General features: G+C 41.6%; 2 protein-coding genes across 3 annotated transcripts in view; one reads left to right on the top strand and one right to left on the bottom strand.

The window, feature by feature from the left end:
- Positions 1 to 691: 691 nt before the first annotated feature.
- Fancf (FA complementation group F) lies at positions 692 to 2566 on the bottom strand. Its single transcript, XM_052760559.1, has one exon. It carries the CDS (start codon positions 2563 to 2565, stop codon positions 1546 to 1548), a length of 1020 nt encoding a protein of 339 aa, XP_052616519.1. The 5' UTR covers position 2566; the 3' UTR covers positions 692 to 1545.
- Positions 2567 to 2790: 224 nt separating this feature from the next.
- Positions 2791 to 23429, top strand: part of Gas2 (growth arrest specific 2) — a 144593-nt gene continuing 123954 nt past the window's right edge. For both annotated transcript variants that reach the window (XM_052760560.1, XM_052760569.1), the window contains exons 1-2: positions 2791 to 2904; positions 4649 to 4751. The gene's annotated coding sequence lies outside the window, so the exon portion shown is untranslated. The remainder of the gene's footprint in view (positions 2905 to 4648; positions 4752 to 23429) is intronic.

Below are 23429 nucleotides of genomic sequence, written 5' to 3'. Positions count from 1 at the left end.
ATTTCCATTTCTAGAATTAAGAATTTTGTGTTATGCCTATTTACCAAAAACTCTTACTCTCAGTTATCTTGGACATGGAGAGTTATGTTGACCCCTGGAAAGTTATTTACTAAAAAAAAAAATACTTATTTTTAAGTTTAGAACATTCAAGCAGACAAATGAAGTTGGGTTTTTAGTCACAAAACACTCCAAATAGTCTCCATCCAGCAAACACGAGGAAAACCTGAGTCAAATATTTAAACACCTTAGTGATGGCACCACGTTGGTGCTATTAACCTGATAAATGGCTTAAGTGGCCTCTGTTGGAATTCCTGGCCACTCCCCCAGCTACATGACCGCACATGCGCAGTTTAGTAGCCAAGTAAGGGGCCTTATGTCCTGCATAATCCGTGCGTTGCGTGATCGTGATCGTGTAATTTGGCACAGCACGATTACGCAATCTATGCACATCTTACAACTCGGTAAGCCCATATGCGCATGTGCAGAGGAATCCATAAGAAGCAGATCACAGATTCCTCCCCCCCACTCTATGCATGTCTTCCACAGGCCTGGTCCCGTTCTCTTCTGTCTCTCCCTTCTCCTAATAAAACTCTTAGAGTGGGTTTTGTCGAACCTTGTTGCTTTTCTCCCCCGGTAACAGCGCCACTTAATGAATAACATTGTGCTGCCGCATTAAAACCAACAGCCTCGATTCCCAAACTCACTAGTCTGATTCCTTTATTAACCAATCCAAATACCCAAAAGGATATATTTACATTTACTGTGCTCTAAACACTTCGGTGTGTACTCAAGAAATGCTTTAAGCCAATATCCTGTCATTCTGACCTTGAGAGCAGTGACTTGTACAAGAGGGACAAAACTTTCTGAACAACACAGCTTTAATGCACGTGAAGGTCGGTAAACAGGTTAAGGAAGGCACATCTAACTATAGCCCAGTCAGCCTTGAAACTAACATTTGATGCTACCACGTGTTTCTGGTTAAACAAAACTTTTCACTAGTAAAGTGAAGAGAATGTCAGGAAACAAGTAAATCAATCAGACAAAAACGTGGCCGTGGAAAATTTAAAGCTGCCTTTTCTTTTAAAAAGTGTATCTATTTTTACTATTCTTACAAATTAGCCTTATACAAAACAAGCTGAAAATTCCATGGCTTGAAGAATTCTTCCAAGGGTAGCTCAGTGGTAGAGCACTTGCCTAACAAGGGCAAGATCTTGGATCCACCACCAGAATGGAAATAACACTATTTCCAGTATCTAGAAAACTCAAGGCATCATACATCACTTTAAAAAAATATTTGTATTTGTATTACGAACCACTTAAAGTTGGCATCTAAATAATTAGGTTTTGGGACCATGTAGTACAGGGCATTGGTGAGAATGCTGACATTTTGTAAAGTGTATCGTTAAGCAGCAGCAGGACACTGGGCATAGAGTAGAGGCTAGGGTAAGAAGTATGTTGTGCCCTCTATGCCTCCCTGAGGTAGGTGTGTCCAGATGCTCGGCCTGGGACTTAAGAACCTCTTCCCACATGTTCCCACACTCAGTATCAAGCACCACCAGGCAGGGCCCGCAGTAGGTCCGTCCAGATGCTCATCCCGGGAACCTCGAAATCTCCATCCAGCGCCTTGCTGGAGCGCAGAGTCTCCAGTACGTCTTCCTGCAGGGGTGGTGGGGCCTGGCACAGGCTCTGCAGCCGGAGGCACAACTCGTCCCAGGGCATGTCCTCAGGCTGCGTGGGGACCCAGGAGCCCTTGGGCAGGTCATAGTGCAGCTGCGTGGCCCAGGTTGTGAGCAGGCCCAGGTAGGCGCGAGACAGCGCTGGGTGGCGGCCCGCCAAGGAGGCCAGGCGCATGGCGGGCAGCTGGCGGCAGAAAGCGATCAAGACCTCGGGGCTTTCTAGAAGCCACTGCAGCAGTTCCTGTGTCTCATCCGCACCCGCAGAGTCTGCGGCGTGCGCAGGCTGCAGGTCTGCGTCGCGCAGCAGCGCTTCGCCCGCCACGCTTAGCACGTGCTCCCGAGGCCCACGCGCCCACAGCGCATCGAGGAGCTTCCGCCGGGCCGTGGGGTCAGCACCGCCCAGTTCGTGCAGGAGCGTGCACAGCAGCTCCGCGTGCGTGCGCAGCAGCGCGGCCCTGGGCGCGTCCCCGCCGAGGCGGAGCAGCAGGTGCAGCGCGCTTCCGCGGCGCGCCAGGAGCGCCAAGCGCGACTGGGGCGCGTCGTCCTCTCTGTCGGCGGCGGGGCCGGGGAACAGCAGGCTCGGCAGCGCGTGGGCGGCGGCGGGCGCGAGCGCGCGGTTCCTCAGCAGGCGTAGGGCAAGGCGCGCGTCCCCAAACTCCAGCGCCGCGAAGCTGCGCAGCCCGGGCGGCCCGCCCCGCGACCGGAGCCGCCTCTCTAGCGCCTCCCGCGCGCGTCCGCGGTCCGCGAAGCGTCGGTACACGTGGAGCAGGTAGCGCGCCCACTGCAGCGCCCTACGCACGGTCGTCGCATCCCAGGAGCGCACCACCGCCCCACACGACACGGCCAGCACCTCGGAGAAGCACTCCATCTGTTGCACTAGCGGCTCCATGGTGGCAGCTTCCGCCCCGCCGCTCCAAGGAGCTCACCGATTGGGCGTGCGCGCGAGGGCCCGCCTTAGCGTGCCCTGCCATTGGACGACGCCCGTGTCAGTCTCGCAACAGGGTTTCCGGGTCCCTTGGCGCTAGAAACAAACTGGAAGTTGCGAGCTTCTAGCTAGCAGGGAAAGCATTTGTGGGCTTTTGCGCGCCCGGCTTTTACGTGCCCATTTTGTTATGAAAATGGCCTTGGTGGACATTTTGAGCGCTTCCCCGACAGGGAGGTGACGTTCATCGCAGTGCGAATGTGTTCTGCGTGCGAGCTCAAAGCTCTCAAACAGCCCATTTTCCAGGTATTGTGGAACCAGGGCCCTTACAGGCTGGGCACGCATGCTACCACATAGCTGCATCCCCGGCCTTCTTTTTTTCTTATTTATTTATTCTGAGTAATTATTCTCCCACTCAATTGAGCAGGCAGCCTTTCAACTTGCAATTCATCTGCCTCAACTAACCTCGTAAATGGCATTACTGCCCTTGAGGCCTTTGGGCCAAGCACATGATGAAAAGTTTATGCTCAAGTTAATCTGCTTATTTCTGCCAGAGTCTGTGCTAAATTCTGGACGTTATTATCAAAGCATATAGTTAAGCAAGTTTCGTTTATCCATTAGCCCAGACTGTGTTGTTTGGCCTTGCAATTTTATTTTAATCTAACTGTATGATGGGTCTTAAATTCCTGGCTTGGCTGGTAGAAGTTACACCCAATGGAGCAGCCCACCTTTTAGCAGGTGTGCAGATGTTACTGGTTCATTCACTTACTGAATGCTTAAGTCACGTTGTGTAATAGTGTGTGGAGTATAGAACTAGAACAGTAAAGTTAAGTGTGGTTAAATGCTATCCTGTTCCACAGGAAACGCTAACATTCCATTTAAGAGAGACATTTAACTAATAACCTCTTATGTGGTAGATAAAAAGAAGAGTCACTAGATCCTGGGTGTTAGGGAAAGCCTCGTTAAACCCTCTTTTCAACTGAATGCCCAAAAGACACAGCTCTGTAAAAGCCCCAAGACCATCAGAACCATTAATATGTCCTAAAATGCTAGAGTGAAAACCAGATCTAATCCAAGATGAGAAGTCCAAACCAGCATCAGTTCCAGGTGGTTGGGACAGTGCAGGGAAATTTCCAAGCCTTTCTGCTCACCTTCTCAAACCCAATTCTGTATTAAATCTCAGCATCACAGTGAGTAATTATTTATTTCACAGTAGCCATTTTTATTAAGCAGATATGCATGCCTATGACGATTTCCCATTATAAGAAAGCACTATTTGGATTTTGGAACCAGTGTTCCATTAAATTCAGACAACTTCAACTAGAGGTTGAAAGGTGATAAATACCTTAATTTCAAGAAACCTATGCACTTGAGGCAGAAATTATGAGGACCCCAAACCCACTTAAGCATAATGCAAATCAGATTTTGTGTATTTTTAAAATTACAAGTATGGTGTTTTAAAAAAACAGTTGGAAATGGATAAAATTCTGAAAGGTATTATAGACTGGCCTTTATTTATCCCACAAAAATGTTTGCACTATCAGGGAATAATGTAAAATCAAGTAGAGAAATCACAGAAGTTAAAATGTAAGTGTAAGATGTGTATGTTGTGTGCTGGGAATGCCAGAAACAATCTTCCACCTGCTGGTATGAGTAAATTATAACAGAAAATGGAAGTCCAGTATTAGGAAATTTTTATTAAAATAGCATTTCATTCAAACCACAGGAGTTGGGCAACATAAACAACTAAGGAATAGACATTTTCACAAAGCACATACCTCAGAGGGCTCTGGAGAGAATGGAAATCATATATGTAACATACCATGTGGATTTTTGTTGCTCACTTTCAGTATTGTACTCTGTGGTGTTTTCAGTCAGAGATGTCCCTCACAGGCTGTGGTATGTGAGCACTTGGTCCCTGGTTGTTAGCACCGTTTGAGAAGGTGTAAGAGGTGAGGCTTTGCTGGAGGAAGTGTGTCCTTAGGGTGGCTTTGAGAGCTTAAAGCCTCACCTGCTTCCAGTTTCCTCTCTTTCTGCTTCATGTTCGCAGGGGAGCATGCCTCTCTCAGCTTCCTGCTTCGCTGCCATGCTTGCCTCCTGCTGCCATGCCTCCTCTCCATGGTGGACTCTTGCCCCTCTGGAACGCTGGAACCGTAAGCTTCAATAAACCCTTCTATAAGTTGCCGTGGTCATGATGTTTTATCATAGCAACTGAAAGTAACTAATGCAAATTTCCCATTACTGCCATTGTGCTGTGGGGTGTGGATGCTAGCTCAGCTCCACAGGCAGGGCCAGAAAATGTTAACTGATCACACTAATGAACCCCTGTCTTAATTTACTGATTAGCCTAGGAATCCATCCTTAAGCCTCTCTCGCTATAACATTCTCTACTATCTAAAATAAGTTCAGAAGTGGTCAGAGGTACTTAGTACCTAGCTAAGTCACTAGGCTTACAGGATTCAGAAAGAATTTTCATATCCTAAAGTGAGCAATGAGTCTAAGCTGAGTGAACACCAGGCATGCTTGTGAGACAGTTTCTTTCCCATGAAGAAAAATTGAATGAACACAGTCCTTACTCTAAATCTGCTTAGAAGTGTGGGACCCTGTGTATTTCCAATTGCATTTGACAATCTGGGGTTTATTTTATTTTATTTAAATGTACCTAGCTAATACAAGCCCTGTCTTACAGTGTGTGGCTCATAAACTTTGGCTGGTTTGGGTTTTGTTAATATGTACTTCTGCAGTACATAGGCCTTGTCACGGTCTGCTGCCAGTTCTACTCTTCCCAATACAGAACAGTAACCCTCTGCATTGTCCTGAGCAGTAGCAGAGGAGAGTTCATCAAAGAAAGATGCACCTGGCTCCTGTAGTGTTTGCCCTTGGTCTTAGGAGGTTGCTCACAGAATACTGTTCAACAGCATATTTTGATTTGAAAATTTGAGGTGATATTATTCCTTATTGGGTATAATTTGGGAGGTTGTTTTAAGATATGCAATAGGCAAGACATCCACAAACGCACAGCTGAGAAACAGTGAAAGCAATCTTTCCGGTGTCTACTTCTGTCACTTTACACAGTGGAAGGGCCCACTCAGCCTGCCTTACCCACAGCTTTGTTCTGCACAGTTCCAGCAACCCAAAGTCAGCCACAGTCTGAAAATAGTAAGTGGGAAATTCCATAAATAGTTTCTTTTCAATGAGAGCCACTTTAAAGGTGTGATGAAACCCTCACACCATTCTGCTTTATCCTGCTGAGGACAGGAGTCATCCTTCTGATCAGTGTGCTCACCCTCCGTCACTCTCAGTCAGTTAGTGCTACCTTGCTTGGGATGCGAAATGTCCCCGACACACTCATGTGTTTGAGTACTTTGTCACCAGTGGGGGTGTTTTGGCAGAAGGTTAGGGGTCCTTTAGGTGGCCCAACCTTACTGGAGGAAGTCACTGGGCGGGCCTTGAGGTTTTATAGCCTGCGCCATGTTCTTGTCTGCTCTGTAGTTCCTGACTGCTGGTAGTGACCAGTGTAACCAGCTGCCTCAGGCTTCGGCCTCCATGCCTTCCCCATCATGACAATTAGAGCACCACCAACACTGAAGTGTGTGCTAAGAACCGTTTGCTTGGAATTTGCAATTTATTCACATGTGACAGTAACATTTAACCTCACAGTGCTTTTAAAGGGACCAGAAAGAACTTTGATCTAAGTAGAATCACATTCTACAAGTTCTGAATGCCATTAGAAAAACAAAACTGCAGTGCTATCATTTCTGGTTAATCATGACTCTCAAAAATAGGAAGTGAATCCTTTTTTGGGTGGTAGAGGGGAGTAAGAGATATATATTCTGGAGCCATTTTGAGTAACCATGGCCCAGGAACACAGATTTAGGTTGCTCCGAATTCCATGTTCCAATGCAGAAGCAGTTTCCTGAAGTTTTTTACAACAGTTTTACAAAACCAAAGGAAGCCATAAATAAAGGCAAGTTTGAAATACGCTGGTGGGTGCATCAGAGAGGCAGATACAGCGAGGAGGGAAACTTTCCTAAAGGCCCAAGATGCTATCTGAGCTTTTGGATTGGTGGAGGCTAGTGTTCTGCTAAGTTAATAGATTCCAGAAAGCATGCACAAAACTGGTAGAACTGTTAATAGAATCTCCTGAAATGAAGATGTGTCTACGGAGATCGACCGACTAGAATTTAAGTACTGTGGAGAGATTCGAATGTTGTAGGTTGGTCCAGAAGCTAATTATCTTACCTTGGTCTCGATCTAGCCCTCTGGAACAGCTATTCCTTGCCCACCTCTGTCAAGTCTTTTTAAAAGCCATCATCAGGAAATGTGACTGATCCTCTCAGGGCCCAGGGAGATAGCTCTAGTGAATAAGAACACTCGCTGTGTGGGCGGGAGGACATGAGTTTGACCCCTTCGCACCTGTATAAACAACTGGGCGTGGCTACGCATGCCTCCTCCAAAGTAAACATTGGGATGGAGGAACAGGTGACCCTCAGGAGCTTATTGACCAACCAGCCTAGCAAAAACTGTGATCTTTTAATTCAGTAAAAAATCCCGTCTCAAGAGAGTTTGAGGAAGATGCCCAACTCTTCCTCTGATCTCCACATGTGTATACATGGATCTATGCATCTGTACACTTAACATTCATGCACCAAACAAATGTACATAGATACACATAATATGCATATCTGAAACAAGCTTACTTCTCTCTTAAAAATACAGTTTTAAGTGTTGGGATTTGTATATAAAATTAATATTTAAAACCTTTATTCTACCTTCTTATCCATGTTTGATATGGAATCAGCCAAGATGTCTGTCATGTGGATTATGTCATTTGAGGCTAGTGGATGGAACTGGAGACCATCATGTTAAGCTAAATAGGCCAAACTCAGAAAGGTGTATATTGCCTGTTTTCTCTACTATACAGAATCCAGATTAAAGAAATACATAAATACATGTTACATATAACATGAAGGTAGATGGGCAGTCATTTAGGAGAGCAGTGTTAGGGTTTGGTGAGAATGGCCTTCCATTGTCTCATTGATTTGAACACTTGGTCCCAGTAGGTGGTGCTGTTTGGAGAGGTTATGGAACCTTTAGGAGGTGGAACCTTGCTGGAAGAAGAATTTTATCAGAGTCTGGAGAGCTCTGAGGGTTTGTAACCTTGCTCAACTTCCTGTTCCACCTTTCTGCTTTCTGTGTGCTGTTGAAAATGTGGTCAGCCAGCTTCCTGCTCCTGGTGCCATGCCTTGCCTTTCCTGCTATGATGGACTCTATCCCTCTGAAACCATAAGCCAGGATAAACTCTTTCTTCCTTTAAGTTGCATTGGTCATGGTATTTTATTACAACAGCAGAAAGTAATTAATATAGGTAGTAAGGAGACCAGTGGGAGGGTGAATATAACGGAAATGAAAATGTGAAAAATGATAATAGACACATGATAATGTCTTAATGAACCTATTGTTTTATAACCTATTGAAATGATTTTTATTTAAACTATTATATTCCAAAGAGTTTTATTTTTAGCCCAGTGTTTTATACATGCCTCTCAAATGTTCTTTACTTGAGTGTCTCCTGCCTAGATATGAAAAGGCTGGAAGCATTGCTCTAACATAAGCCAAAGCCACACTGCATTGCAATGGAAAGTGCATTGTGTTTCAAATGATCTGACTTAGAATTTTGTAAGTAGAAAGGGAAAAAGTTAGCCACTTTATTTCCTTTTCCCCCATTCATGTTTTTCTTCTTTCTCTTCTGAGCAGAGGCTAGACCATCATCATAGACACTGTCAACCCCTTCCCTTGACCTCTGACTTACTGAAGTAACTGGGAGGAGGCCTTAGCAGACAAGCAGGAGGATCAAGGGTGGGCTCTGTCTGCTAGGCTCCAGGCATCTTATGCCTGCACATGTTCTCCAGGGTATTCCCTCTTGCAGTCCTCTGGACTTCCTGCTTATGCTGACATACCTTGTTGACTGTTTTTATCTCACCCAGAATCTTATTAATATTCTTCTGTTTATTTATGGTCAAAATGTCTCATGAATCTGCCCTTATTGCCTGACAGGACCTGAAGAGATACATTTGCCCACATTCTCAACCTTTTTATTAAGTCATGTGAGTCATAACATTTTCCATCAGCACTAATATAGATAGTGACGAGTACTTTAATGAATATATTTTCAAATACCTGTCTTTGACATATGTGCTGCCAATCTGACAAAAATCATCATTACAGACATTATATGACAGGCAATATGAAGTCATTCCATGATGTAATTAACTAGATGTGAACAAAGCATTCCTTAATAGTGGGCATGGTGGAGATGTTGGAACATGGATGCAGATGGCAAAGACTGTAGAATAACTTATACAGGGTCTTTTGTTTGTTTGTTTGTTTTGTTTTAATATTCAATTGGATTTCAAATCTTATTGTTAATTGTGGAACACAGCACTAGAACACAGATTGAATCTGGAATAAAACAGTGTAGAGAATTGATTGTCATTTGCTGGGACAGTTAATAGCACTGAGATAGCCTTGGTAAGCAAAGAGGTGATCTCCTTGAAGAAGTGGAATAAGAAACTTGGAGGGCCTTGAGAGGCTCCGATTTCAAAAATAATTTTCTTTAAGATTAATGTGTGTGTGTGTGTGTGTGTGTGTGTGTGTGTGTGTGTGTGTGTGTGTATGGCTCTGTGTGTGGGAAAAGTCCAGAAGAGAGGCCTCAGTTTATATGGTTGCTCGGATCTGAATTTTGTTTCCCAAGATTGAGCAGTAATTGCTCTTACCCACTGAATCATCCCTCTAGCTCCTGGAGAATCTTGAATTAGTAGATATCTGCAGAGAGATGTGCTGTGCTCTTTCACTGAAATGAAAGGGTAAAATACACATAGTGTTGACTTGGATGATACTAATGACTGAGCAAGAAAAGCTCACAATAGAACACTGGCCTACTGAAACTCCCCGCACACTTGCCTTCAATTCCTCACACTATTTGGAATGCCCTGGATTTACACATTAGATGATAGCATGGAAAATTGGTGACTACATGCATTTACAAGAAGTTCAGAAGACAGTTTAGACTAGCAATCAGATCAACTCAGTGCATATTTTGTCTTGTCAGTATCTTAGGACAATATTCCTAATGGCACATCTGAGTCTTGGTTTGGTTTCTGTTGCTGTGATAAAACCTGTTGCTTACCAAAAATAACTTGAAGAGGATAGAGGTTTGTCCATCACCAAGGGAAGCTAGGCAGGAGGCTCAAGGCAGGAAACTGGAGGCAGAAACTGAGGCAGAAAGAACCATAGAAGAACATGCCATACTGGCTTGTTCCCCATGGCTACTTATCTAACTTTTCTAAACAGCCCAAGACCACCTGCCCAGGGGATGGCACTGCCCACAGTGGGCTGGGTCCTCTTGCATCAATTAGCAATCAAGAAAATGTCCCACTGACACACGACAGGCTAATGCCCTTTGGGTGGTTCTTCAGTTAGGTTCCTTCTCAGGTTACTCTAGGTTTGTGTCAAGTTCAGAGCCAAAGGGAACTATGGGAATCTGAGAATCTAAATAGAACACAGGATAATTCTATCTCCTTCAAAGATGTTTTTGTAGTTTGACACCAACTTGCCAATGCGTTCTGCAGGCATTTGATAGTGTAGAAACTTCTCTATGCCGAAGACAGGCTCTGGAGTGGGTTCAAATAGGAAGGAAAAGGACTGAAATGCTGAAGACAGCTTCTATGCAAACGCTTCATCTCCCCACTTCCAGGAGCTTCTGTGGAGCCCACTGCTCAGTGCAGGCCAAGGTCCCCGATGGGCTTTTCTGTTGCCTTCATGTTACCTCCCTTTTTTTTCCTAACATTTTTTCCCTAAATAATTTAACATAATAAAATTTAAATAAAAGAATAATGAATCATGAAAAGTTTCTGTGTTTCTTAAGATTTATTAAAAGCAGAAAAATAGTTCAAATTCAACCAAACTACATCCTGAAGGAATGAGATAATTTTCTAGAAACATTCATTAAATTACACAGAAAAGAACAACTTAAACAATAATTTCTCCCTCTCCTTAAGTAACTGCAACCCATACCTGAACATTTAACTTGATACTTCTTATTTTGCTAATATTAAAAAACTAAATTCTTGAGATAATCCCACTGGAAGAAGTACTTCTTAAGTTTTATCATTTTTATATATCTCCTACTGCTTGGATAACTGCTCACTTTAAAAATCCCATCTAAGAGTGACAGCAATGAAATTCATATTTTTCATATTGACACAAATCACCTCAAAAGTCGTTACCAATACACATTGTACACGCCCATCCTCTCTGTATATTGCATGTATTTTGTGCAATGGACTTCCCTAGAGTATATATGAGTTAAACTAATTTTATTTTTTTGTAGTTAAATATTTAATTTTTCTTTTATAATTAATGACTTTCCCCTAATGGTCAATAAGAAAGAAAAAGAAGCAGTCGGAGAATGAGCTGTTTTTATTTTGAATTAGAAGTTGGATTTTATGTAGATCTGTGACACTGTCTGTATGCCTTCATTTTGTCCAGTGATTACTGCATTTTGCTGTATGAGCACCTGCCAGGAAGGAGTTCTTGTTTCTGGTTCAATAAATTTTAAGTGTCTGTGGTTCTCATTTTCAAGTCTCCAAAATTTTTATATGGATTCTTTAGGCACATTTTTTTCATTATTTCTCAGCCTTCTTTTTTTCTGCATGGCTGAAATTTCCAGACATATAGCCCAAAACGTCCTAGGAGATTTAACATATATATAAAATAAAGCTAAGCAAATGGAAATTGAAAAATGCATGCACATACATGCACACACACGCATACACAAACTCACTTTAATTTCCAGGATGATAGATGAATCTAATTTTCCTAATTAGTCTCTCATAAAGTAGCAAATATAAGAGAAATTGTCAAGAAAGCTGCTGTATTTAATTGCTTCCAGACCTAATCTGGGTTCTGAGATTGGGCTGGTCTGCTAATAACATTAATGTCAAGGAATGTTCTCACCAGAGATTCCTGGTATTTCAAAATAAACTGGCTGAAACTAGCCAACAAGTGATTAAACTAACATTTGCAATATTACAGATGCATTTTATTGAAGGCTAACATTTATATAGCGTTGCTTCTTAGTTAATTGTCAATATTTAAGTCTAAAGAATGCTCTCAAAAACTTAAAATAAATGTTTCATTAAAAAAGGGAAAACAGGCCAGGTGGTGGTAGTCCATGCCCAACACTCAGGAGACAGAGGCAGGTGGATCTCTGTGAGTTCGAGGCCAGCCTGGTCTGAAGAGTTAGTTCTGGGACAGCCAGGGCTGTTACACAGAGAAACCCTGTCTCAAAAAAAAATAAAAATAAAAAATAAGGAAAATCAAGGGATAGTACAAAAAATATTCCTGTCACATTTAAAGGAGATGGGCCACCTGAAAGGAGAGAAAAGTTTTAGAGGCAAAATGATTTTATAGCTAGGTTTTTTTTCTTTCATTTTATTCTTTTAAAGAACATAATGAGTGTGTTCATTTTCTAAGTCCCCATGTCATTATTTAACAGATCTGTACATGTTCCTGCTGCCTTTTATGGTATAATATGGGACATCTTCATCTCTTGCTTAGTTGATATTATTTTGGTATTTATGTTTTTTTTTTTTTTTTTTTGGTTTTTCGAGACAGGGTTTCTCTGTGTAGCTTTGCGCCTTTTCTGGAACTCACTTGGTAGCCCAGGCTGGCCTCGAACTCACAGAGATCCGCCTGGCTCTGCCTCCCGAGTGCTGGGATTAAAGGCGTGCGCCACCACCGCCCGGCGGTATTTATGTTTTTTAAAATAAATCTAATTGTATGTGTGTGGATATTTTGCCTGCATGTATGTCTGTGCACCGTGTTCATAACTTGTACACATGGAGGCCAGAAGAGGATGCTTGATCCCCTAGAACTAGGATTACAGACAGCTGTGAAGTGCCATGTGGGTGCTGGGAGCTGAACCTGGGTCCTCTGCAAGAGCAGCCAGTGCTCTTAACCACTGAGACACCTCTCCAGTCCCGGTGTTTATGTTTTGATGTTGCTGTCCTGAGAACCGAAGACCCTCACTAGTGAGCAACATGTATATCAGGATGCTGGCTGTACCTCCATCCTCCTGTAGATTTTTCCTCCTTCATGTTTAGTTCTGAGTAGCAGAAAATGCTCTGAGATCAGAACAAGACAGACTATTGAGGGAAATGTAGGGTAGAAAACAAGAAGAAGAATAAAGGCAATTTTACTATATAATGGCAAATAACTACAACTATTAGAGATTTTTAACTTTAGTAATAGTAAACAGTTGGACCTACCTGGACTGAGTCTACCAGGTTGATCTCAGTCTGTGGGGAAGGCTTTGCCCTGGAGGAGATGGGAATGGGGGGAGGGCTGGGGGGAAGGTGAGGGGGGTGGGAGGAGGGAGAACAAGGGAATCCGTAGCTGATATGTAGAACTGAATTGTATTGCAAAATAAAAATAAAAAAGAAAAAAAATATGATTGGTAGAAAATGTTAAGAATCTGTAAGTTACTAGGTTAATGGGAGAAAATAAAACTGTCTTCTTTTAAAAAAAATAGTAAACAGTAATAGTAATCAATGATATAATTCTAAGCAAAAATCACATTTTATGATAAAGTGATTTATTAGCAAAACATTAATTTAGAAGAAAACTATTAATTTTACCAAATCAAATAATGTTTTTATTTTGGTCTTAGTTACAGAAAGCATCATTCATTTAATTATATGTATTTAATGATAAAAATTATTTATTCATTTAGTAGTGTTCCTGGCCTCTGCTTAGTCAGTCTCAGACAATATCTGTAATTGTGCATGGAGGCATCATTAAAATGAACCTCGAAGTTTGGTCATTCTCTGGCATGCTGATTTTAATTAATTTGTTTGCATGTTTAGTTAAAAAGAAAAGTAATTTAATTTTAACAGAATGGCTTACTGTTTCTATCATGAACTTTTGGATCAGCTCTCCTTATTCATTAAATATGCTAGTGCCAAATTCTGCCTCTGTGCTGTGTGCTGCAGCCCTGGGCACACCAACTCTGCCATTGCAGCAGTCCAGGTATTTTCAACTTTAAATCTATATGTATATTCTCGAAATTTATAATCTCACTGTGTCCCTGGGCAAGGAACATAAACACTGAATATTAGTCTTACACTAAGATAATAGAAAACTAGAAGGTAAAGGACAATACAATAGAAACTTCCAGAAGAAACTAATTTAAGAAAGTAGGGTGTTTGGGAAGTGGAAGACATAAGGCAAAGGACAGTGGCATGTTTCGTCCACGGGGAGCAGCTTGGCTGAGGAGTATGCGCACACTGCTGACTTGCTTTCTGATTCCCAGTCTTTTCTCTCTTTCCCTTCTTCCCTCTCTTCCACCTTTACCCCGGCCCCTGCCATGGCCATTTCTGCTTTCCCTCATACATGCACACACATTTGCTTCTGTATACAGTCAGGACAAGAAATGATGAGGTTTGTAATATAGAAAAAACTTGTATATATCTATATGAACTTTTAAAAAGAGGAGCTAATGCTGTTTACCATGCATTTAATTTGACTGAGGGTCACAGAATCTTGTTAGCCACACTGACTCCAAAAGAAAAACCTACCTTGCTTCTCTTTGTTCTCACATGGGATGCTGTCTGAATCTGTATTTGGTACTTATGGATTCTTCACTAGGCTAGCAATTCAGATGTCTGTTTCCTTCTCTACTGGAAAAATTTCTCAAGGGAAATACTGTCTAATTCATCTTTGGATTACCACACTGAGAAATGATGATTTCTACATATTAAAACAATACAACAGTTTGTGAGGGTTCTGAGGTGTGTTTGCAATTTGTAAGAAACATTTAAAGCATTATCACAGTTTTTGTGTGTTCTTACAGATTAAAAAATTGGGTCTAAGTCATTGAAAAAGAAGAACAAAGCCAAAAATACTGCACATTTTTGAAATTACAAACTCAAAAATATGGAAATTGTCAGTTTTAGGAAAAAAAACTTAATGTCTGTATTCATAAAGGCATCTGTATTATTCCCATACATAATTTCATCCTGTTTACAAACTCTGCTTTAATGAAAACAATGATGTTTATTTTGACACAGCTCCTAAATGACCTGTCTGTCCTCACATCAAAACAATTAAATAAAGTCATAGGATTCAAATCATGTTCTATCTCAGCATGGAGCCTAGCTGTGTTTCCTTACCTTTTGGGTGACTACAAGGACTGGCAAATCAGATCAACATTCAGGACAGAGTATGGGGTTCCTCAGTGCCTGTAGCTGTAAGGAGAAGGACAAGTAAAAGTTTTTGTCCCCAGCTTCTGTACTTGAGCCTCTCTTGGATTATGTTTCTTTCCTGTTATCTCACTGAAATATTCTTATTTACTAAGAAGTGAAAATATCCTCATAGGTGGCATTAAGTTATCCATATAAAAGGATGGATGAATATTACGTTAGCAAGCAAACAGAAGTATGTAGTTACTGACATGTCTTTTGTTTACTGGCCTGGAAATTCTTGGTCTTTTCATCGTCTCCTTATGCTGTAGCCACTGAAGTCATTGCTGAGTAGACCTGAGTAGCTTCCCTCTCATGATGGAGCTATATCAGGCCCCAGTATCATGTAACAAGCTCTCCCCAAGGTCTGAAATTCTAAGGAAGATATTTGTTGAGTTGAAGAAGCTTGTTAGAAAAGTCACGAACGTCAGAGTACTGTGGGAAGAAGAAGTTGAAGGAATGGACAAGAATGTTCACATAAGGAAAATAAAGAGCAGCACAGTATCAAACATAGCAAATGGCAAGTGTTTTTCACACATCACAAAGCACAACAGCCCTGAGCCACTGCCATGCTGTGCTTTGTTTATAAGCCAAGGTGTGTATAACTAGGGACTTGCTGTGGCTGGGATGGTGGCAGGTGGCTTGTGTTTCAGTGCATTCCATGGACCTCCTGCCTGAACTCTTCCTTAGCAGGGTCTGTCCTGATGTATCTTCCTGTGTCATGGGCAGGCACATACTTGCTATCCTTTATGGAGATACATCTTCCTGAAACTATCTCTCAACTCCAGAAACTGACATTTTGCTGGACCTGGAAGCCTAGTTAATAATATTTCTTAAGATCATCTACTCTTTTTTTTTTTTTTTTTTTTTTTTTGGTTTTTCGAGACAGGGTTTCTCTGTGTAGCTTTGCGCCTTTCCTGGAACTCACTTGGTAGCCCAGGCTGGCCTCGAACTCACAGAGATCTGCCTGGCTCTGCCTCCCGAGCTGTGTACTCAGCCTGCCTAAGCTTAACTTGCCTTTAGGAGAGCAATGTAACCAACCTTACTATGCATTGGATTTGCCATACAATCAGCAATTAGAACCTAAGACAAATTCATAGCTTTAATCTTAAATTATCCACTTTTCCATTCTTCTGACCTCAAAAGATGTTTGTGTATGCTGTAGTAATCATTTCCTAAAAAACAGCCAAAAGGTTAAAGGCAACCTTGAGTAAAACAAATGTCCCATAAACGTTGGAAGCAACATGTGCTATATGTTGATAACATCTCAGTGGTTTTGCCTGCTATTCTAGGTCAATTGGTGTCAGTAACATAACTTCTTCCCCTTTGAGACTGTTAAAGAGCTCTGCAAAGAATCACTCACTTCTTTCCTATACTGTGTCTTGTCTTCTGTGCTGTTCAGTAAATACAGAACAAAGCCCTTTGTTAGGGACAGGCACTCTCTCAGGTATAACTGGCAGGCAACAGGGACAGATCAGACACATATGACAGACAGATTTGAGACAGGCCATAATGACAGACTGCAGAATGATACAACATGCAGGGAGAGAAGTGGAGGATTTAAATTTGTGCTCCTCTTTGTCAAGCTACTCCAAGAGGAAGTGGCTTTATTTTCATTCCTTCGTGTGTTATTGACACAACACTTACAGGATTTTCTATTTTATGTTAACTATTTTCTCTCTTATAGGGTATTTTGTGATAACTACTAAACAATTGAACTATGATCACAGTATTTTATATAATTATATCTGTTTCTGTTCTGTTGCTGTGATCAAACACCATGACCCAGAGTGACTTAGAGAGCAAAGAGTTTATTTGGCTTAGGATTGGGAAGGAGAGTCCATCATGGCAGAGAAGGTAGCCAGAGCAGGAAGTTAATGACTGTGTTTTTATATGAGATTAGTAGAGGGGCTGGAGAATGGCTTAGAGTTTAAGACTGCTTCCTGCTCTTGAAGAGGACCTGGGTTTCGTTTCCAGCACTCACATCAGATGGCTCACAACCACCTGTAATTGTAGTTCTAGGGGAGATGGGTTGGTCTCTTTTGGCCTCCTTAGGTACCTGCACTCTGGTGATGCACGTACAGAGAAGCAGTAACATACACATACACAAACACATAAAAAGATCTACTGAAAATTTAAGCACATCATGTATTCACAGGCTAGGCATTGTTTGGTTTGAAGCACCACTCTGGCTCTACAAGTCTGGACAACCTCCATACTTTAAGGAACAGTCAATAGACATTTCTTCCCTTTCCTGCTCTTGGGTTTTTTTTTTTTTTTTGTTTTGTTTTGTTTTAGCTCATGCTTGTTTATCATCATTTTGGCATCTTGGCTTCAAAACGGGAAGTGTAGATTACCTAAAGACATGGAGAACAGAGGTGTCTAGACCAACATCAGTGTTGTTTTTTTGCCTGCTCCTGTGATTGGTCCAATCCCTGGGCTATGATGTATCCAGATAGCTAGTTAGATGTCACTATGTTGTCTCAATGAGAGTGTTTTTGAATGAGAGTTGAAGTGGGTATACTGGTAGAGGAGATTGCCATCTTTGATCTTGGGTGTCTCATTCTACTGCTTGAAGGTTTTAAAAAAATGAAAATATTGTTCCCAAGTAACAGAGAATGTCCTAGACTTGGTGGCCTTTGAATGAAGGTATTAGCACCTGCCTGCCTTTCAACTCAGACGGAAACACTGGCTATAGCTCAGTAGCAGGCTCTGCAGATCTTATAATTCATGCAACTTGTCAGTTTTTATAATTGCATGTGTTGATTCCTCATAATAAATCAGATGTATTCATACTCACTGAAACACAAGCACATACACAGACACACTCAGGACAAACAGAACTTTATAATAACTCGGCTATATGTACATACACAGAAACACATATATACCGACATATATATGAACATACACATGCACACAGATATAAAGAAATACATACACACACTGCTAGTTCAATTTCCCTGGAGAACTGTGATCAGCATATTTCCTGTCATTGTGAAGATGTGCTAAATCTCCATTATCCAAGGACCATTTGATGAGTTATGGAAGTGCAGGTCATGAACAGATTGTATCTGTTCTTGGAAGGTGGCTTTAGAGAGGCAGGAAGCAGTGGCCATAATGACCAGGCATAATGACCTTCAGTCACTGCTGTCCCACCCCAGCACATATGAATCATCTTGCAAATTAGTATTATTTATATTTTGTAACATTGGGTAGGCTTGTTCAACTCCACCAATCACTTCCATTTGAACACATTCATAGTTACAAATACAAGCCATGGGTGCCTGCTCTATTACACCCCAGTTTATAGATTTGTAGGCAATATTCTAGCACATTTGCAGTATACTCCTTCTGCTGTACCCCTAGCAAACAGTGTTAACCGACAGTCTAATTCTCTCCACCTCTAACTCAGATTCCCTTTCAGGAATCCAGACACCTTGTTCAGAGGAAACAAGTCACCATCCTTGTACCTGTCATATATGAAGTGCACAGTAGATGACCATGACATCCCCCAAAGCTTTATTTCAAGATGCAGTCAAAGTTTTAACTGAGGTTACAACATTCTTTAAGTATTAAAGGGTCAACCCTCAGAACACTTAAACAGGCAAAAGTGAGTCCCCTTTTCATTATCCTTGGGATTAGCTCTGAAAATCTAATCCGTCTCTGGTCTTTCACAGGATCAAGAGGTTCTTAATGTAAGTCATGTTTTCAAATTAAAATTTTTTGAGAGTTAATCATTCAGTTTTTATTTATCTTATTAAAAACACAAACAGATAGGGTGAAAAACCTTCCTCAGGGTTATCACTCAGTATTCTGGCATTTAAGCCTCTTCAGGCTTGGAGTTAATTAAAAGATGCTCTTTAGACCCCCATCTCTCTTTCCCATGAGCAAAGCCAAAGGAAAGATTATTCCTGTGTACAGTTTGACCCTTTCTCTCAACACTTCCTATTCAGAAGTTTTCTCTGAATGTCTTTTGCTGTGTGCTTTTCGTTACTACCCACTGACACTTCTTGAAGGGGTTTGGTTGAATTCTGGAGGCAGATGCACTGCCACTGTGCCCGTGCTGTCATGAGTACTGGAGTGACTTCTGTGGGACCCTGAGCTCTCAGCAACAGGTACAGTTCAGACTGACTCATGAGAAACTGTCTGCTTTTCAGTGTATTTCCTCATTTTCCTTAGGGAATTTTTTATCATAGTTAAACATTGGGATAAAAATTCATTGTAGTATTACCTCAGACAATAGAAGAGTTCTTGTCCTCCACTCCTCTTAAAAACAAAGAAAGAAAGAGAGCCAAGGTGAAATGAAGGAAGAGAGAAGGGGGGGAGGAAGGGAAGGAAGAGGAAGGAAGGAGAGAAAATGGGAGGAGGGAAGTAGACAGGCACTGTTTCTTCAAACAAGTCGCTTTGAGTCACTTTATATTTATGTGGTGGGAAAACAATAAATGCCTTTTAACCAATCAAACTCAGCCATGAGTTGAATCCTGCTATGCACTTTTTTTTAAAGGCAAGATTAACCCAGGCTACCTCCCAAGTATTAGGACTATAGATATGTGCCACTCTGCTCTGCCCGACTTAACCTGCTTAGTCGACGTGTGATAGCACAGAAACTCTTTAAAGTCATTTTCCCCTGTGACACCGTGAGCTCCTGGTCAGCAGGGATCTCGTCCTTGCCCTTATATACAAACACCCGGCCAACAGAGCTGGGAGAATGAGGGAAGGAACAGACCCTGTCCAAGAGCAAGTCGACAGGAGAGAATCAGAGAAAGAAGGCTACTGCTGTGGGCCTTTGCTGTGAAGGATGGCAGTATCTTCACTGCTGTGGGCCTTTGCTGTGAAGGATGGCAGTATCTTCACTGCTGTGGGCCTTTGCTGTGAAGGATGGCAGTATCTTCACTGCTGTGGGCAGTATCTGCGGCTTTTGAAACTGATTTAACCATTCAACAAGAGCATTGCTTTTCAATGGGATAACACAAGGAGAAAAATACCACAGTGCAATAACAAAGGTAACTACCAGCAGCTATGTGTGTCTGAGTGTGTGCTGTTGGATCTGTTCCATAAAGCATTTCTTCTGATTTTGAGTCATATTTGGAAATATTGAAAGCCATCATGGTGAAAATATTTCCATGCTGTTCATTGCAGTCATGAGTTATGATTAAACATGAGTTATTTTTCAACATTGGGTCCAGTTCAACTTTGTTTTCAGATGAAGTGGCAGGTGTTGCAAGCTGACCTCATTTGTAAGTCTGGTACACCAGCCAGCATCTGTTTCAGTGAACACTATTTGTATTTTACCAGATGAAATGGTTTTCATCATGAAATGAAACCATCACGTGTAACATTATTTTAAAACGAGTTTTCTACTCTGAGTTTCAATTTACAAAATTAGAGAAAATCCATAACACTCTAACCAAAGAATGTTAAGATTCCTATGTTACTGATATCTGTGACATTCGTTTACTCAGTGATTATACATGCAGTGTCCACTGCATGCCTCGTGGTATTCAGTGGGCTGGGAATTCAGTGGCACAAAAGAGACACGGTTATGACCATAAAAATATTTAGTATAAAATTTTTATTAAGTTGAGCTTCTCGGAATTAGGATTACAGATTTTTTCAAAATAGATTTAGAAACAAACTATAAATATTTAACAAAGGAAAATGCTTACTTACTTAATTCCAGCTCAAGTAGGAAAGCCACACCTCAGACTACCCGGCACAGAGTACGTGAACTACCCAGGACAAACAGCTTGTTCTGAAGGAGATTTTAGTCTCTTCCCATAGGTTTCAGATGTTTTGCAGGATCACACAGTAGGAAACAGGTGTGCTCACACTGCAAAGTCAAAGTCTGAAGTCGTCCCGAATGTAAATAAGATGCATTTTAAACAGAGCAAACTTTGAATTTTCACATGGATTTTCTCTGATTTATTCTTTGTAGGTTTTTTTCTTTTTTCATGAATGTGGTAAAATGTAGCAGGATTTATTTTAGGGTTTCAGAATCCAGTTCCTCCTATTCCTGACATGATTTGTAATTATTGTTTGTAAAATTCAGTTCCTTTGTCTCACAACATTAAAAAGACACACATATCTACATGAGAAATGTAATTGAGAGACTAGCAAGAGCTGCCAGGCAGGGAGATGAACGTATTTTATAAAAATGCTTTAATAAATGCAGGTAGGTGGTTTACTTCAGAAATGTCTCCACTTATTTCATGGCTTCATGGGTTTTTTTGTCCATCACTTGACTTCATATTGCCTCTTGTACCCCTTGCCCACATGCTCCCGTGCCTGCCATTGCTGTTTTTAACAGCTGTATCAGAGTTATTTACAAACATAAAGATTTATTTTTCTTTTCATTTTTAGTTTGGTTCCTCTCCCCTATTTTGTGTGTGTGTGTGTGTGTGTGTGTGTGTGTGTGTGTGTGTGTGTGTGTCTCCACATGTGCACAAACACTGAGAACAACAATTAATAAATGGGACTTCCAGAAACTGACAAGCTTCTGTAAGGCAAAGGGACACGGTCAATAAGACAAAACGACAGCCTACAGAATGGGAAAAGATCTTCACCAACCCCACATCTGGCAGAGGGCTGATCTCCAAAATATATAAAGAACTCAAGAAACTAGACATCAACATACCAAACAATCCATTTAAAAAATGGGCTACAGATCTAAACAGAGAATTCTCAACAGAAGAATCTCAAATGGCTAAAAGACATTTAAGGAAATGCTCAACATCCTTAGCCATCAGGGAAATACAAATCAAAATGAGCTACCATCTGACACTTGAGCTACCATCTTATACTTGTCAGAATGGCTTAGATCAAAAACACTGAGGACAACTTATGCTGGAGATGATGTGGAGCAAAGGAAACACTCCTCCACTGCTGTTGGGAGTGCAAACTTGTACAGCCACTTTGGAAATAGGTATGGCAGTTTCTCAGAAAATGGGAATCAATCTACCTCAAGGCCCAACAATACCACTCTTGGGCATATACCCAAAGGATACACAATCATACCACAAGGAAATTTGTTCATCTGTGTTTATAGCAGCATTATTTGTAGTAGCCAAAACCTAGAAACAACCTAGATGCCTCTGAACCAAAGAATGGATAAAGAAACTGTGGTACATTTACACAATGTAGTATTGCTCAGTAGTAAAAAACAATGACCAACAAGGCAAATGGATGGAAGTAGAAAAAAGAAAAAAAACATTCTGAGTGAAGTAACCCATACCCAGAAAGACAAACGCAGTATATACTCACTCATAAGTGGATGTTAGACATAAAGTAAAGAATAACCAGGCTACAATCCACAACCACAACCACAGAGAAGCTAGGTAACAAGGAGGACCCTAAGAGAAACATGCATGGATCCCCCTAAGAAGAGTAAATAGATAAGATCTGAGTAAACTAGGGTTGGGGGAGGAGTGAGAACATGAGGGAATGGGATGATTGACTTGGAGGAGGGACAGAGAGAGCGCAAGGAAAGAGATAATTTGATAGAGGGGGCCATTATGGGTTAGGGAGAAACCTGCTGCTAGGGAAATTCCCAGGAATCCACTAGGATGACCCCAGCAATAGTGGAGACGGTGCCTGAACTGCCTTCCCCTGTAATCAGCTTGATGACTACCCTGTCATCATAGAACCTTCATCCAGTAACTTTTGGAAGCAGCTGCAGAGATCCAGAGCTAAGCACTGGGCTGAGCTCCTGAAGTCCAGTTGAAGAGAGGGTGGAGGGATCGTATGAGCAAGGGGGTCAAGTGAAGGTCATGATGGGGGAATCCACAGAGACAGCTGACTGGAGCTAGTTGGAGCTCATGGACTCTGGACTGACAGCTGGGGAACCTGCATGGGACCTGACTAGGCCCTCGGAATGTGGGTGACAGTTGTGTGACTTGGGCAGTTTGTGGCGCCCCTGGCAGTGGGACCAGGATTTATCCCTAGTGCATGAACCGGCTTTTTCCACCCCATTCCCAATGGAGGGTTACCTTGCTCAGCCTAGATGCAATGGGGAGGGGCTTGGTCCTGCCTCATCTTGATATGCCAGACTTGGTTGACTCCCCATGGGAGGCCTTACTCTCTCTGAGGAGTGGATTGGGGTGGGATAAGGGAGAGGTAGGAGGAAGAGGACGGAGGGCAGGAGGGGGAACTAATTGGTATGTAAAATGAAAAAAAAAATTTTAAATTAAAAAAAAGAATTTAAATTGAACAGAAAGTTATCTTTGGAAAATTTTCCAGTGTGTGATTTGAATACATAAAGAAAAAATACTGATTTTGGGAAACAAAAATCCAATGGAAATTTTTACATGTGCCAAGTTTGACATTTGTTCTAGTTTCATTGTATTGCTGTGATCAAAAACCTGACCGAAAGCAGCTTAGGGGAGGAAAGGGTTTGTTTATCTGGCTTACAGTTCTACGTTACAGTCCGTCATTGAAGGGACAGCAAGGCAATAATTCTAGTAGCTGTCCACATGGCATCCACAGACAAGAACAGAGAGAGACAAATGTATAGGTTCTTGCTGCTTGTAC

Source organism: Peromyscus californicus, unplaced genomic scaffold (assembly GCF_007827085.1).
Source record: "Peromyscus californicus insignis strain IS unplaced genomic scaffold, ASM782708v3 Scaffold_4__1_contigs__length_199733344, whole genome shotgun sequence".
In the NCBI taxonomy this organism is placed as follows: Eukaryota; Metazoa; Chordata; class Mammalia; order Rodentia; family Cricetidae; genus Peromyscus; species Peromyscus californicus.
This window is presented reverse-complemented; position numbering and strand designations above follow the sequence as displayed.

Coding starts and splice junctions, on each gene's coding strand:
- Fancf (XM_052760559.1), bottom strand. CDS start 2,565: ATGGAGCCGCTAGTGCAACAGATGGAGTGCTTCTCCGAGGTGCTGGCC.